At 36.1% G+C, this 16378-nt stretch overlaps 2 protein-coding genes across 2 annotated transcripts in view; one reads left to right on the top strand and one right to left on the bottom strand.

The window, feature by feature from the left end:
• Positions 1–8105, bottom strand: part of ZNF654 (zinc finger protein 654) — a 109924-nt gene extending 101819 nt beyond the window's left edge. The window contains 1 exon segment of the mRNA XM_051984366.1: positions 7726–8105. Coding sequence (XP_051840326.1) covers positions 7726–7911 — 186 coding nt within the window. The 5' untranslated portion in view covers positions 7912–8105.
• Positions 8106–8242: 137 nt separating this feature from the next.
• CGGBP1 (CGG triplet repeat binding protein 1) lies at positions 8243–14437 on the top strand. The gene is made up of 3 exons (XM_051984367.1): positions 8243–8397; positions 9080–9285; positions 10281–14437. The coding sequence occupies exon 3, from the start codon at positions 10300–10302 to the stop codon at positions 10801–10803; it is 504 nt and encodes a 167-aa protein (XP_051840327.1). The 5' UTR covers positions 8243–8397; positions 9080–9285; positions 10281–10299; the 3' UTR covers positions 10804–14437.
• The last annotated feature ends 1941 nt before the right edge of the window (positions 14438–16378 follow it).

The raw sequence follows: 16378 nt of genomic DNA, 5'->3' as shown, positions 1-16378 counted from the left end.
AAAATACCAAAACCCCCAAATCTTTTTCAGACAAACTCTAGCACATCTGTACTATAAGTTAATTTTTTGAAATCAAAATTTTAAAATCTTAAATTTAAGCCTGATCAATTTAATCTTATTAGATTTAATCACTAAGCAATGTTCAAGTCTATCAAGATATTTTTGGATCTTATCATTCGATGTGTCATCCAATAAGTTAAAAACAAATACCTACTAGCTTTGGGTCATCTGTAAATATAAGTAATCGACAAGAATAATCCAAATTAATGACAAAAATATTAAAATCTGTAAGATCAAGAAATGATGCTTAGGACATTTCACAAGAGACTTCTTCCAAGTTGACAGTAAACAATTAATTAATTACATTCTATATTTCTAAATCTACCTGACTACCACTATTTCCCTCTTTCCCTTAAGGACACAAAAAAGACTTTGTCACATATTTTGCTAAAATGTAAGTAAACCAAAAGAAAAACTGCAACAGTTGACAACCAAATGAAGCAAATGAAAAAATAAATGCGGCTTCACCTCACATTCAACAAACTGGTAAGCATAATAAAAGCTGGAAATGGATATGAAGGAAGAGTTACAAGAAGACAAGAACAATAATACATTTGGTGGAACTATGAGTTGACCCAACCATTCTAGAAAACTCAAAAAGAACTAGACCTGTAGTTTCACTGGTATAAACTCCCCCCACAATCAATCAGCATCTCCTTTGCAATTATAATCTAGAGTTGCCGAGAACACTAAGAAGTCAAGTTGTTTGTCTCATGGCAATTATGTATAACCCAAATTTTCCTGGCTTTCTAACTACAAAAAGAAATGATCCTTAAAATTTCCAACCCCAAAATCCTATTGCTTAGTACATATTCCAATAAGATCAAAAATAGAAGGGTCCTATACACATTAAAATCCAAAATCTTCATAAAGGAAATCTTTGAAGTAGTAAAATGTTAAAAATAAAATGGGGGTCCAACAAATGAACAATGGCTAAATAAATTGTGGCTTATTAAAATAATAATACATAATACATATTATATGTAATACTCTAATATAGTAATTACTATTACTATGCTAAAGGAAATGATAACTATAAAGAACTGAAAAGTATTAAGACATACATACTCAAGTAGAACCAATTGTCCTTAGTAAGCTATTAATACTTTTCTACTCTTCAGCTTCTATTACTGGTGGTATAAAATAAACAAGATCCTAACACTAATTACTTACTTATTGCTAAGTACATTTAATTTCTTCAACTAGAAAATAAAGAGGCTAGATTTTTAAGATCCTTCCTAGCTTTAAAATTCAGAAATTTCTTTTCATAAATGTTTGTAATTACTGCTGAAATCCAAGTGTTTCTACTGGGCTTATACCCCAAAGAGATACTAAAGAAAGGAAAGGGACCTGTATGTGCCAAAATGTTTGTGGCAGCCCTGTTTGTAGTGGCTAGAAGCTGGAAAATGAAAGGATGCCCATCAATTGGAGAATGGTTGAGTAAATTGTGGTATATGAATGTTATGGAATATTATTGTTCTGTAAGGAATGACCAGCAGGATGAATATAGAGAGCACTGGAGAGACTTACATGAACTGATGCTAAGTGAAATGAGCAGAACCAGGAGATCATTATATACCTCAACAACGATACTGTTTGAGGATGTATTCTGATGGAAGTGGATCTCTTCGATAAAGAGAACTTTAATTGATCAAAGATGGACAGAAGCAGCTACATCCAAAGAAAGAACACTGGGAAATGAATATAAACTGCTTGCATTTTTGTTTTTCTTCCCGGGTTATTTATACATTCTGAATTCAATTCTCCCTGTGCAAAAAGAAAACTGTTCGATTCTGCATACATATATTGTATCTAGAATATACTGTAATCTATTCAACATGTAAAGGACTGCTTGCCATCTGGGGGAGGGGTTGGAGGGAGGGAGGGGAAAAATCGGAACAGAAGTGAATGCAAGGGATAATGCTGTAAAAAATTACCCTGGCATGGGTTCTATCAATAAAAAGTTATTTAAAAAAATAAATAAATAAACACAAACATATACATGTGTATATATATAATTTTTTAAAAAATTACTGCTGAAATCCCAGATCAGAGTCACATAAGCTAGACTAATTACTTCTATATAAAGCAAGCATTTCTAATGAGGTAGTATGAAATGTTGAATGTCTTTAGGTATCTACCACTAGGAAGTCAACAGGAGTAAAACAAATTCACTAGAGTTTACAGTCCTTCACTTTCATACCTTAGAAATAGTATGCATACTTAATGTATGGTAATAAAATCTGGTAAGTCAGTAATATTAAAAAAAAAAAAAAACCACACAATGTTTAAAATATATATTATATGTGTGTGTATATGTACATAAAGCTGTTTTTAAATTCATAGTCTGCCCAGTTTAATCCTTTGAGATTAAGAAAGATGCTAACAAGATTATACTATACATGAAATATCTAACATATCAAACATAAACTGTTCAATAAAGAAGCAATTTCTTTGAAGGCTAGGAAACATGCTCCTCATGTCAATAAATAGAAAAAAAAATTTGCCTTCCTTATATTACCTGGTAGTTAATAAAAATCAAATTTATAAACAAATATTTATTAAATATGTATATGCAATTTACTATGCTAGATATGTAGGGTGGGAAAAAAGAGGTTTCAGGCAAAACTACACAATCCTTCTTTCAGAACTTAGAATACAATGTCAACTTATCAAATATAGTAATCAAGTTTAGGTAGAAGATTACAACCTTAAAACTATCAAGAACTCCCAGATATACAATAATAATAGCTATCATTTATTTAATACTTTAAGGTTTGCAAAGTGCTTTACAAATAGTCCTCAATAGGACTCCAAGTATTCATGTGATTTATTAGTACCTTCATTTTCATTTTCAAACTGGCAATCTTGCACACTTCCAGCTATGTGCAAGAAAGAAAAAAATAAAAGGCACCATGCATAAGCATTTGTGGAACAGCTGGCATCTTATTAGGTCTTGTTCACTTTACTTATACAAGAGTTCCTCATGCATTCATCGCATGTTTTCATTGTTTGCCCCTGAAATTCAAGTTTTGTGCTGCATTTATGTCCCCAAAGTATAGTGCAAATCCTTTGAGTTCTAAGCATAGCCATGCAAAGTCAATTATACAGCTCAGTGAGAAAAGATGTGAGCCAAACAAATCTCATGTTGAAGTGTTTGCAATAAGTCAGAAGTTTGATGCTAACAAATCAACAATTCATTATATTCTCAAAAAGAAAATATGTAAGGTACTATAGATTCTATGTTTAATGAAAAGTGAATACTTTGTCTGAAATAATTTTAAAATTACAGTATTAGGATAAAGGTCATAAAATTCTTGAACATGCAAGAAAATGTTCTGCATGTTACCAATTTTATTTTGTATGCTGCACTTTATGGGTTATTTCATGTTTACTATCTAAAAAAAAAGGCATATTATCAGAATATTTTGCTATAAAGAATTATATGCAGAAAAGTATATTATCAGCACTCTAGCAAAAGATCAGTTACTGGTGGTTGCAAGTATCCAAGTTGCTATTACTATAAGTTTAATGTGTCAACTTTCCTTTCTTAGTCTTTTGCACAATTTTCTAGAAACACTACCCCTGTGGAAGTTGAAGATTTACTTCATTATCTTATTTTATCTACACAACAATTTTCTAATTTCTAATAACTTTCTATTATTACTCCCATTTTATAATTAAGGAAACTGAGGCAACCAGGGGTTAAATAACTTGTTCAGAATCACACACAGGTGGTGCTTACTTCCAAGAGTAAGCTGCGGCCAACTCAAAACAGTAGATTGTAATATATTTCAGGGTGATCATTTACACCTCAGAAATCAGAAAAGGCTATGAATCAGGGTTTCACTTAAAGTACTTAAAAAATTATTTAGACTTAACAAAGTGGAGAAAATTAAATATCATATATACACTCCCATCCCAGCTCTAGTCAGTTGTTCAACATTACCAGCATTCCCTTAATTATATACTAACCGAACTATTAATTTTTTTCCTGTAAATAGTTAAAACGCAAAATTACTAAACTTAATTCATCCAAAAACCCAAGGGTACTCTCACAAACTTTTTCAACAAGTCACAAACATAAATCCTCCATTTCTTTTTGCATCCATCATATTTTATAAATTCTGTACTCCTAGTCCTCCTTCTGGAATTGAAGCAAATTGTAAAGACTGGCAATGATGGAATGTCAAGGAAGAGGGATTCATGATATAATAATGATTAAAGTGGCCAACTCATCCATTTCATACAGCTTTCAGTATAATATTGTTGTCATAAAATCACTTTCCATCCCATCCAGAAAATCAGAGAACTCTACTTTGAGAACTATTAGAGAATGTTGTCTTTTTTTTTGGCTGAGGCAATTGGGGTTAAGTGACTTGCCCAGGGTCACACAGCTAGGAAGGAATGTTGTAATTATTAAAGAGAATTAAATACATTAAATACATGTTTAGTGTAATATATTATCTATCATAAGCTTTATTATTGCTTAAGGTAGGAAATGCACTTTGATATTTTAACCAAAAAGTTAAGCTGGTGCCTTTTAAGTCTGATAACTACATTTAATTATAACTGATTTCCTTTGTATTTCTATATATTTTATCTTAAAATATTTAAAAATATTATTCTTAAAAGGGGTGTATCACACAACCAAAAAGTACCATGACACACACAAAAAAGTTAATAAGCCCTTCTCTATACAAATGTTTCTTTCCACCTTTAAAACCAGCTGTCAAAAAAGTTTCATTCAGTATTTCTACTCCTCTCAAAAAGTTTACTTGAAGTGTTTCACATTTTCAGCTCTGCAAGACCATACATGTACAATGAATAATTTCAAAATTAATTCTCTACATGCATATTAACTATCTTACAGATTATTCACAGATAACTCAGCCTGCTTAACAAATGGGAACTTATTTGTTAGCTTAAGAAAAAAATTGTAAAAGTAAAAGTAAATCTAAAAATTTTGGACTACTGTTTTGGATTTTATATATATATATATAATATATAAATAATCCACTGCTCCCTTATCCATGCCTATTAGCATCAAGAAATTTAAGATGCCTACACTAAAACTTGTTTGCTATAGAGTAAAATTCAGCAAAGGCAAAAATTTTTTTCCAACAAATCTTATTCCAGGGATAAAGCCTATAGAGAGAGGCAGTTTAGTGGTACAGAGGACTACAGATCTGAGTTTAAATAGACATATGTTTACTAGCTGTGTGACTGGGAAAATCACTTGACCTACATTTGCTTCAGTTTTCCTCAACTATGAGATGGGATAGCACCCATCTCATAAAGTTGTTGAGGATCAAATGAAGCTATAGTGTTATATAAATACTTATTCCTCTTTTCCCTCTTCAAAAGTTTTAAAATGCATAGAATTACAAAAGAAACCAATTATAAGGAAACAGCAATCAAACTATTTAAACAGTTCAAGAATCTCAGGTTAAAAACTTTTATATTTTAGGCCAACTTAAAAAAGAATCAGAAGAATAGATTCCACAGTTAGACTTAAAAAATGAGTTCTACCATTTTGTAAAAATAGCAAGTCTATATATAATAAAACTTTCTGATACATTGAAGCATGTAGATATCTTGATGTGTTGCAATTTTACAATGTGGGATAGATCTTTTTTTCTGTTTTTCTTGTTCATATTTATTTTGCTTCCATTAACCAGTTAATTCCATAAATAGTTATGGAACATCACAATAAGCAAAATTTAAAAATAATGTAAATATTTCAAAAATATTCCTCTGAAACAATTAAGTTCTACATTAAAAGATCACAGTATCAAAAAAAATAACAAGATAAAATGTAACATCTTTATTATATGGATTGGAGAAAAATGTAAAAACAAAAAAAAAGCTACAGAATCAAGTTTTTAACACTAAACAATGGATCTAAATGTAGCAGTTTTTTTTGAAGTCAAGGTAGTCAAAAATCATTTGTAATAGGGAAGCTACTAGGTGGCGCAGTGGATAGAACACCAGCCCTTAAGGCTGTTCTCAAGACACTTAATACTTCCTAGCTGTGTGACCTGGGCAAGTCAGTTAACCCCAATTGCCTCAGGACGAAAAAAAAAAAAAATGTAACATCAATTTCAGAAATAGACTATAGTTTTTACTCTGATTACCTGGTTTGTAGATGGTTAACAATAGTGTTAAGAGCACTTAAGATAGAGACTTATTAAGTCTACTTCAGAGAAACACTAAAATGTTTTATTTTCAAATAAGTCCCAAACACTTGTTTTCAGTGTCAATAAATAATGGGACCCACCTTCAGGTCAAAACAACTACCACCCACAAGCTATGTATTCTAAAAAAAGTCAATGAATAAATAGCTTAAAATTTACAAGAGGTAGTCAACCTTATCTTTGATCCCTCTACAACATCCGGATTCAGAACGACACAAATGACACAGTAAAATGCCAGCAAATAGGATATCCATTGATTTCATAGTCACTATTTATCATTACTTTTCATTCCCATTTCTTTAAAAGGGGCAAAATACAAAGCAAATAGAAAAAAGCATGGACTAGAAGTCTTCTAAAATAGAATCTCTTAAAACCTCAAACTTGCAATATGGAAAACAGAAGTCAGAAGTAGGATCTTTGGTTGGTTCTGTGAGGGAATGTAAAATTTTTATTATGCATGTTAATAAAAAAAAGCATATCTCTTAAATTTTCTCGTAGGTAAGTATTTAGGAGTAGAGATGTTTCCATTTAATTCCAAAACTCGAAACTACACTGAAATACAATGACTACAGACTGAAAAAAGGCAAAGAGTTTTCTGTCACTGCCTCTACACTATTTCACTACCATGACTGTAACATAAAGGAAGAAGTCGGAACTGCAACAATAAAAAACGACTTTCCTCAGGGTTAGTATAGAGAAAGGTGGTGGGGAGTTAAGTAAGGTGTTGGGGGAGAGGACATTTTCCCACAGGAAGGGAAAAAAATAAAAAGAAAACAGACACTGATTCAGGGTTTGAGCAAAAGAGAAAAGTAGCCCAAGCCGGGTGTCAGGGAGGGGATGACAGGAGACCCTGACTGCGGAGGGGGGAAAGAGGGGGGAGGGAGGGAAAGAGATGACAGGAAAGGGGGCAGCAGAGAGTTGACATGTCACTCACCCCGAAACAGTGGAGAACAAGGTGGGAAGGAGAAAGCAAAGCAGAAGCAATACTTAGATAGGTTATGGGGGTGTGTGTGAGTGGGACAAGCAGGAGGCAGGGAAGGGAAGGATGGTTAACACCGGAAAAGAGATGGTCTCAAACAAGCACTGACAAACCTCAGGAGCTGGGCACACGAGAAAAAGACGGGGGAGGGAGAGGAGAGGAAGAGGTAATATGTGGAAGTCAAGGAAGAAGACCAGGGGGCCAGAAGACAACATCTCCTATCTCCCTCTGACCCTTCACCTCCTCTGCACCCCTGAAGTAGCAGGGTCACCGCGACCCCGCCCCCCGCCCGGGTGTCTGCAGCCTTCGTTCCCTACCCCCCTCCCCCAGGGGCACAGGGAGGAGCGTGCGCGTAAGCAGCCCTCAGGACCCGGGGAAGGCGAAGGAGGAGAAAATACGGGGCTGGAGAAGGAGGTCAAAGGGGAAAGCGTCCCTCCTGAACTCCTCCATCCCAAGCAGCGAGGAGGGCGGCCCACGGCTGCTCCTCACCTGACAGAAGCGACGGCAGTAGTCCCGACTGCTGATCCTGCTGCTGCTGCTTCCAGTGCCGCAGCTGCCTCCTCCATCGCCCCTGGCCCCGGCTCCGAACGCGACGGAGCCCGGAGGGGATTCCACGATCGCTTCTAGCTCTTCCCCGAGGCGCTCGGCCTCCTGGTCGCTCTCTTCCTCCGCCATGAGGTTCTCGCAGCCCAGCGCGTACCAGCCCCAGCGAAGCCGTCGCTGCCGCTGCTAACCTACTCCTCCTCCTCTAATTCCCTCCCCCTCTTTTCCCCCTAGCCGGACAAGCGCTGCTCCGCCGGGGCCCTACTTCCGGCTCCGCCCACCCCCGCCCCCAATCTACATTGGCCACCTCCCGCCGCCAGTCACCGTGGCTCCCGCCCTCTAGCTACTATTGGTCGGAGTCACCGTCCGTCTGACCCGCCGACCAGCCGTTGGACAGCGCCTCACGGCGGTTGCTGGGGGCCGCCTACCGTGCTTCGCAATAGGCCGCGGAGGAGGACGGGGCGCGGCGGGGGACACGGCGGCCGCCGCGGGGCTTGATCGGGCGACGGTGGCAGCGGCAACTGGTCCTCCTCCTTCTCCCTTTCCCACCTCCTTCGCCTCCTCCCCCTTCCTGGTTGCTTCTCGTTCTCCTCCCCTAGTGGCGGCCCTGATCCTACGGTACCGAGCAGCGGGGAAGCTGTGGGCGGGCCGGGCCGTTGGTGCGGGCTGCGGGCCCGGGGCCTTCTGTCCCGGAATCAGGCGGGGGAGTGGGGGTGGGGGTGTGGGAGCCGTTGACTGTGGGAGGAAGGAGGAGGAAGATGGCAAACCTGTCAGCGGCCGCTGCCGCTGCCCCGCCACCGATCCCCCCCCTCCCCACCCGGAACTGTCGGCTTCTCGGTGATGGGGTGTCTGGGCTCGAGGGGCCAGGGACTGGGGGGAGGGGCCAGGAGGAAGCTTCCCTCCCCCCTTCCCCGGCAGTCTTCCCTGCTCTCTTTCCCCCTCCCGCGGAGCGGGGAAGTAGAGGCGCCGGCGGGCGCGCTCGTCCGGTTTAGGGTGGGAAATCCGATTCCCAAGGGGATGCCCAACTCCTCCTTTCCGGAATACTCGGGCTTGGGAACTGGGTAAGGGAGGGGCAAGGAGAGGAGGGGAGGTCCGGAGAGGGTATCCAGAGCAGGCATTGGGTATGTTTAAGAAAAGGATGGGGTGCGCGCTGTTGGGTTCCGGACTGTGGGCTGGTGCCTAGGGGGAACCCTTTCTGAGCCACTTTTTTTGGTGGTGGTTATTGACACCCTTTTGCATCTCTATTTTCATTCCCACTTCCTCTTTCCCTTCCCTCCTTCCCATTTTTCTTTTACTCTAGTAAGGGAATGACTACCAGGTACGCCAGCGAAAATAGGGTGCAAGCCCAGAAACCATTTCTGTACCACCACTTGTTGAGAAACTGATTTGAAAGCAACTCTTGTACTTGGAACTGGCAGAGGGTGCCCGGATTTGACACCTCTGTTTTCTCAGATTGGGAACCCTTCACTGCTAAGTGTCAAGGCAACAAAACTGGAAACTAACTTGGTAAACATTTAAACTTGAAAATAGCGTTTTTAAAATTTTGCATATAGTAATGTTTAGAATTGCGTATTTTCAAATTCCCACGTAGGCCAGTTCTTAATCTTTAATTTTTAAAGTCTTCCATAGAAATAGTGTTATGCATTTGAGGTTTGCAAAACACTTATATTATAAATATTAACTTATTTCATCCTCTCAACTACCTGGAAAAGTTTTGTTTCTCACCTTTATAAATTCCAGGTAGGTGGATAGCTGAATATGTAGCAAGCCACGTCAGTTGTACATTTGTAAAGAACTATTGACTGCCTTAAAAAAAGAAATTTTCACATGTAGACTAAAGTTGAATAGATTACTTAAAATAATTTAAAACTCTTAAGTCAGGGATTCTTAATTTGTGTGTGTGTGTTATGGATCCATTTAGCAGTCTGATGAATCTTAATATTTTAAATCATAATAATATTTTAATGTAGAATTCCAGAGGAAACCAATTATACTGAAATACTGTTATCAAAATTTTTTTAATTTAAAATTTTAATTTTAAAATTATTTTTAAAAGACTTTGTAGATCTCAGGTTAATAATTTCTGCTTTAAGTGAAGAGTATTTTGAGTTAATGGATTTAGTCTTGTTTGTTTTTTTGGTTAGGCAATTGGGGTTAAGTGACTTGGCCTGGAATCACACAGTTAGAAGGTGTTAAGTATCTGAGGACAGATTTGAATTTAAGTCCTCCTGACTTGAGGGTTAGTGCTTGATCCACTGTGCCACCTAGCTGCCCCAACAAATTTACTTGTAATTATAATCTTTTGGATAGAAATAGAGAAATAGTAGAGATTGGGCTTGAAGTCACTAAGACCTCTCATCAAATCATTTAACTTCAGTGAGCTTGAGGCAACAACTCAGGAAAGCTTAAAAGTTATAGAGGTCCCTCTACCTGTCCTGATAGTTTTTTTGTTAGTCATAGAATATCCTGTTCTTATCCATTTCTTTCTCTTATTTTGAAAGACCCTTATTGAAAACCAGAATGGAGCGATTTGTAGTAACATCTCCTCCTGCTCGAAACCGTTCCAAGACTGCTTTGTATGTGACTCCTTTGGATCGTGTCACTGAGTTTGGAGGTGAGTTGCACGAAGATGGAGGGAAACTGTTCTGCACTTCTTGCAATGTGGTACTTAATCATGTTCGCAAGTCTGCCATCAGTGATCACCTCAAGTCTAAGACTCACACCAAAAGAAAGGCAGAGTTTGAAGAACAGAATGTAAGGAAGAAACAAAGGCCTCTAACAGCATCTCTTCAATGCAACAGTACTGCGCAGACAGAGAAAATCAGTGTTATCCAGGACTTTGTGAAAATGTGCCTGGAAGCCAACATCCCACTTGAGAAAGCTGATCACCCAGCAGTTCGTGCTTTTCTGTCTCGCCATGTGAAGAATGGTGGCTCCATACCTAAGTCAGACCAACTAAGGAGAGCTTACCTCCCTGATGGGTATGAGAATGAGAATCAGCTCCTTAACTCACAAGATTGTTGACAAGGGAGGTTACCATCATTGTGAACAAGACAAATGACGTGGAGTATTAAAGTTATGTGTTGATTGTGTGGTTCATTTTTATATTTATTTCATTAAAATCATGTGATACAGAATAGTTTTGCAATGTGTATATAGCTGCGGAAGTGACAACCTCACTGCAGAACTTAGTGATAATTTAGCCACTGGTGGTATAAGACAGAACTTCAGTTTAGAGTGTGCTAGAATATCTAAAGCCTGATGGTTTTCTTTCAAACTGATGGTTTTCCCCTAAAAGGTTTATGCATTGAAAGTCCTACCCTGCTTTTTACCATGTATGACTGTTCCTTGAGAAGTTCCTTTACATATTTAGGATGAAAAATAGCATAAGAAACTGAAACTGCTGCCAAGGAATACTGCTCATGATTAAAGTTTTTTGTTTTTTGTTATTGAAGGGGTTTTTGGTCTGGTTAGATTACCTTCTAGTAGAATAAAATGTGCTTCTGTATTCTTTGTTCAGAATGGGTGAAGGTGCTTAAAGTTCCTTTCAAGTTACATTTATTAAAACTTAGTTGTCTTAAATGTCCTCTTATCCTACCCTTCCTCAAACATTTATTTATTAATAGCCTCAAAATCAGCAAATAAGACTTTTCATGAGAGCCAGAATTCATAGTGAGACATTAGGTAACTGTGATTTTGCTCTTTTAACATGAACAGAATTTCACAAATGTATCCAGGAACACTTTTAGTGAATTTTGAACTATTTAAATTTCAAGCATCCCTTTCATGTGCATGTGTTTATTGGGTTCCAAAACTCTTTTTGCATTAAAATTCAGTCTTAAATATAAATAGAAATTTGGTTTTGATGTCTTAACTATGGATAAGTAAAATTAAGCAGCAAGTCTAATTGTACTGAGTTGAAATACCCTGTTTCATGGAGTAATCCTCTGTGCCTGTGCTTTCAGGTCAGTGCAGATGGAAAATTAAATCCATTTAATTTTGCTACATATGATTTTAACATATATAATATATATCTCATGAGGTAAATAGACCAGGAACAAGAAAGCTCGTATTATTTGATTTCCTGGAAAAACTATTTCTGGTGCTTTGGTGTTTTTAGAAATAGTATAAAAAGGAGCTAATTAGAAATTCTGGCAAGATATTTGTTTAGGGGTAGGCTTCTGGCAGCATCATGCATAATTGTTTTGGGGGATATGATTGTCATTTCTGCTGAAGGGTCTACCATATTGAGGAAATGAGCTCGTTCTGACCCTTATTATCTCAGTAAGGCAAATAGCACAGTTCTTATAGATTTCAAGTCCAGACCACAAGAGAACCAAATTGTATGCTTTTAAAAGTTAATCACTTGCTAACTTGGGCTAGTGCTTTTATTTTTATTTATACATACATATATATATATATATAATTTGTTGCTTGAGCATATACAAGATAAAAATTACTTGTAACTTTTTTTTTTTTTTTTTTTTTTTTGGTTACAAAGCAATGGTGGAGTCCCTTGTAACAGGGTAATAAGGTTTCTTTAAAAAGACACATCGCAATATGTCACGTGAAGCTGTGCTCACGAAAAATGAGGCCAAAGTGAATAGGAATGTTGGATTTATTTTTTGGAGCCAACTTTCCATGCTTAAATTTCTGAGAAGATGCTTTCAAGGTGCTAGTTGAGTTTCATTTTAGGTCTTCATTTGAGTTTAGATTGTAAGTATTTTCTCCTACCCTTCTAAAAAAAAATTAGCCTGTCTTTAAAAATTACTTTATATAACTTAGACTACTGGGTTGTTTTGTTTTTGTTTTGTTTTGTTTCTACAGTTACAGTAAATTAATGCAGCAAATTCTCCTTATAATGCTATAGTTGATAAGGTACCAATTAAGGAACTAAATATCTTTCCCAACAAAAATACACACTTTTATATTAGAAAGTCACTAGAAGTTGGGTCATGTTTGCTTTAGCATCCAAAATGATACTAAAATCCAAGAAACTAAGAAAACACTTCTAGTACTAATTTCAGGTTTTAAAAAATGAGGTTAGGTGGATCAGCTGATTGTTGATTTCAGATAATTCTTATTTCCTTTCTCTGTATTTTAGTATTAATTTACTCTGAAGGCAAACTATCAATAATAGGTCATATTTCTCTTTCCGTGGTTATTTTTATTATCACTGATTTGATGAGTTTCACTTATATCTTTGTGTACTTCAACAAGCCCCTATCTATATTACCATATGTACTATATGTAAGGGCATAATCCCATCTTCCTGTTAGGATCATGAGATCATATTCTCAGGGGTCTCTCCCTTGCCCACTTTTTAATGCTTCTGGGGCTTTAATGGTAATATTTCTTTACTGATTATGACATTTTGTGTCTCTGAGACTATTTAACTTTGTCTCATGGTTTATAAGGCAGATTGCCCAATTTTAGCCTTTTCAAAAGTGGTTCAAATCAGTGAAACCATATTTGAGATGTGTTGGATAGAATAAATAGAAACATGAGACCCATGCTGCCTTTGGGGTATGATGGACATTTTGTACAGAAACCCTTTCAACCTTAACTCTATAGTGTTAGTGTGATGCTATGCTATTGGAAAAAAAAAATAGCCTTTTTTCTATTTTGTAAGTTTTATTCATACATACAAGGTGGTTAAATGTTTCATTTACAAACTGTGTTCTTCAAGACATGCTTACCTATTAATAGTGTTTTCTCATAACATAGTTTGTCTTCCAGGAGTTCATTATATGCTTACCGTTAATTTATGGATTGTTGGAAAGGAAAATTACTTGTAGGTAAAGCAAGACTGAAGGACTATGTAACTTTCTTGCAGGGTGAAACTTTAGGATTATGTTTGAGAGAGAACCATATTCTTTTATAAGTTCCTACCATCAAATAAATCTTTTGCAAATGCCGCTTCTCTTTAAGTTTTTTGGCCCTGATGAAAATGTTTCCTATGATCCTAAATTATACAGGACTAGGAAACATTGAAGAAAAGCTCTGTCTTAAGAAATATAATCAATTGGCTATTTGAGATTGTGTTTGATGTATATTAAAAAAAACAGAGCCACTACTTTAAGCAACTAGTAAAGTGGGCACATGATAGCTAAAATTTTCCAATTTGGATGTTAACCTAAAAATGTGGAGTGAATAAAATATTTAACAGTGGGAAATCTTTCAAATGTGGTGATTCCATACTTGCATTCTTTTAAAGGTGCTTTTGTGTTTTAACTTGTTTCAGATACTATTAAGTGTGGTAGCAATCACCTTAAGCACTCAAAAAATTAATTATAAAATACATTTAATATAACAATTTCAATCAAAAATCTTATTTAGACCAATGTAACATTTAAATTGATTTAGCTTATTTTCCCCTCCCCTGTTGATTAAAATAAATTAAATAATGAAGTGGCTATCTTAAACCCTGGTTTATTTCACTGCACAGTATCATAGGTTTCTGAGGGAAATAAAACTAACTGACCTAGTGGTATTCTACTCATATTCAGAGTACTGTAATAATAGTTAACTATGTTCATTTTTGTTCTCAATGCTAATTTTCTTTGCTCACGCATGTATCCTGAATATTAATGTCCGTGTCGCTTTTAAAGTTTTGTCTGTGACTTTTAGAAATAAATTTTTTTTACAAAAAAATTAACAGATTTCAGAAAATTTGTGTAAGCACTTTATAAAAATATAATTGTTTTAGAATGTTAAGGCATTTGTTGTTAATTATAAACCTTTTACAGTTCAACAAAGTTAAGTTGGAGATTTAAAAAGTCATTTCTATTATGTTTGTACTTTTCATTATATAGAAGTAAAAATTAAAAGATGGCCCTATAGATCAACACTTTTATTATCAAATTAGGTGATAGGAGTTCTAGGGAATATGGAATTATGGAAATACTAGATTTGTCAACAAGGTGGCCTGACTTAAAATCAGTCCAGCCTTTCTTAGTTCCCAACACTTAGCCTTAAAGTACTAAGTATTTTATCTTAGGCCTCAGTTTCCTATCTGTAAAATAAGAGGAATGATCTCTGAGGTTCCTTTCAGCTTTAAATTCTGTGATTTAATTCCTCCCAATTACACTTTGTAATAAATAATTTAGATACTGAACTGGTTTTTTTTTTTTTTTTTGTTGGAACCATTTTAACTGTATTTTTGAAAAGTTAAATCTGAAAATTAAAAAAGTTCAAATTTCCTGAAATTGTGACTTATTGCTTAGCATTTTAGTTTAAAAATCAAGCTGGTTTTTTATGGTTACTTGACTATTTTGGGACTAAAATATTCTGTTTTGCTATTTTATTCAGTAAAAATTTTTTTCTTTATTGCTCCATCTTTCACAGGACCATATGAATGGAAAGGACCATAAAATTAAGTTGTCTCTTCCTAGGTTTCTCACATAAATCATCCCAGATATATATTTTGTTTCCTTTTTTAAAATCTAGTGAAAACTTCATAATCTTCCTTGATAATGTTTTAGTTCAACCTTGTCAAATACTAATCTTATTAAATCCTTATCCATCTCTGAGTTTCATAACTCACATTCAAGGCTTTTCATGGCATCATACCAATTTGATGTTGCTGAAAGGTAGAAGTTAAAACATCAGAACTGGTAAGTGATGTGTATGATTATATGTGGTATACTTTTTGATCATTCCTCAAAATAACATTGATTGTTTTGAAAATGTTCAACTTAGATGAAATGCTAATAACTCAAGATCAAAAATTTTAATGTCTTATATATCTTATACTTCAATATTAAGGCCATTTTTCTTATGTTTTTGGTTGAATGGAGAACTTGTCCATTGTCTTAATACAGTACCTCATGCCAAATTGTTTTTTGTCTTCTCTGGGTTCCTCAAGCTAGTCTTCATGGTGCCTGATTTATACCAACACTTTGGTTTCTTGAGGATCTTCTAATGTAGAAATGTTTGGATTAAAGGATGACAACAAAGAATATTATTTAAATGAAAACCTCCAAATTAATGTGTGTTCTGTAAAGGAGGTAGACTGTAATTATTAGTCATCACTCACAAATGTGCCATTGCCATGCTCATGAACTTTTAAAATTACTTTATGTAATCATATTTATTTTTATTCTACCTCTTTATCTGTCTGGCATTCCCCAACTGAGTTCTTAGTGTACATCATGACCTTTAATCTCTCAACTCTTGAGTTTTCCAGACCCTTAACCCTATACTGGTTATACCTGTTGTCCCTCCCCATTTTAACGCCATGGTGAACTACTTAAACTATATATTTTTCCTTTTTGAGCTTCTTACTTCCTTATGCTATTGCCAAATTTGTCCTGCAATTTCTCAGTCTTGGATCATTCCCACCATCCACTGTTTGTGCTCCTACTTATCTCCTGCTGAACGAAGTTGGAGAAAATCATGAAATCATACTGACTGGGTTTGCTACAAATTTGTTGCATAACTTCATTTAGGCCCTCAGTGCTATAAGGCAGTCCTTTTACTCTTCCCTAATCATCCCACTGTCCCACTCATACTACAGCAGCTCTTCCAAATCTTTTTTTATCTTCTCAAACCTGTGGTCACTCCTCCCCCCCATCTCAGCTGAGAACATTGCCTTACA

The sequence above is a fragment of the Antechinus flavipes genome, chromosome 3, assembly GCF_016432865.1.
Source record: "Antechinus flavipes isolate AdamAnt ecotype Samford, QLD, Australia chromosome 3, AdamAnt_v2, whole genome shotgun sequence".
Lineage (NCBI taxonomy): Eukaryota > Metazoa > Chordata > Mammalia > Dasyuromorphia > Dasyuridae > Antechinus > Antechinus flavipes.
Note: the sequence above shows the minus strand (reverse complement) of the source record. Positions and strands in the feature narration are given on the sequence as shown.

Bases quoted from the DNA above. Each gene is read 5' to 3' on its own strand.
- CGGBP1 (XM_051984367.1), top strand. From the start codon at position 10,300: ATGGAGCGATTTGTAGTAACATCTCCTCCTGCTCGAAACCGTTCCAAG.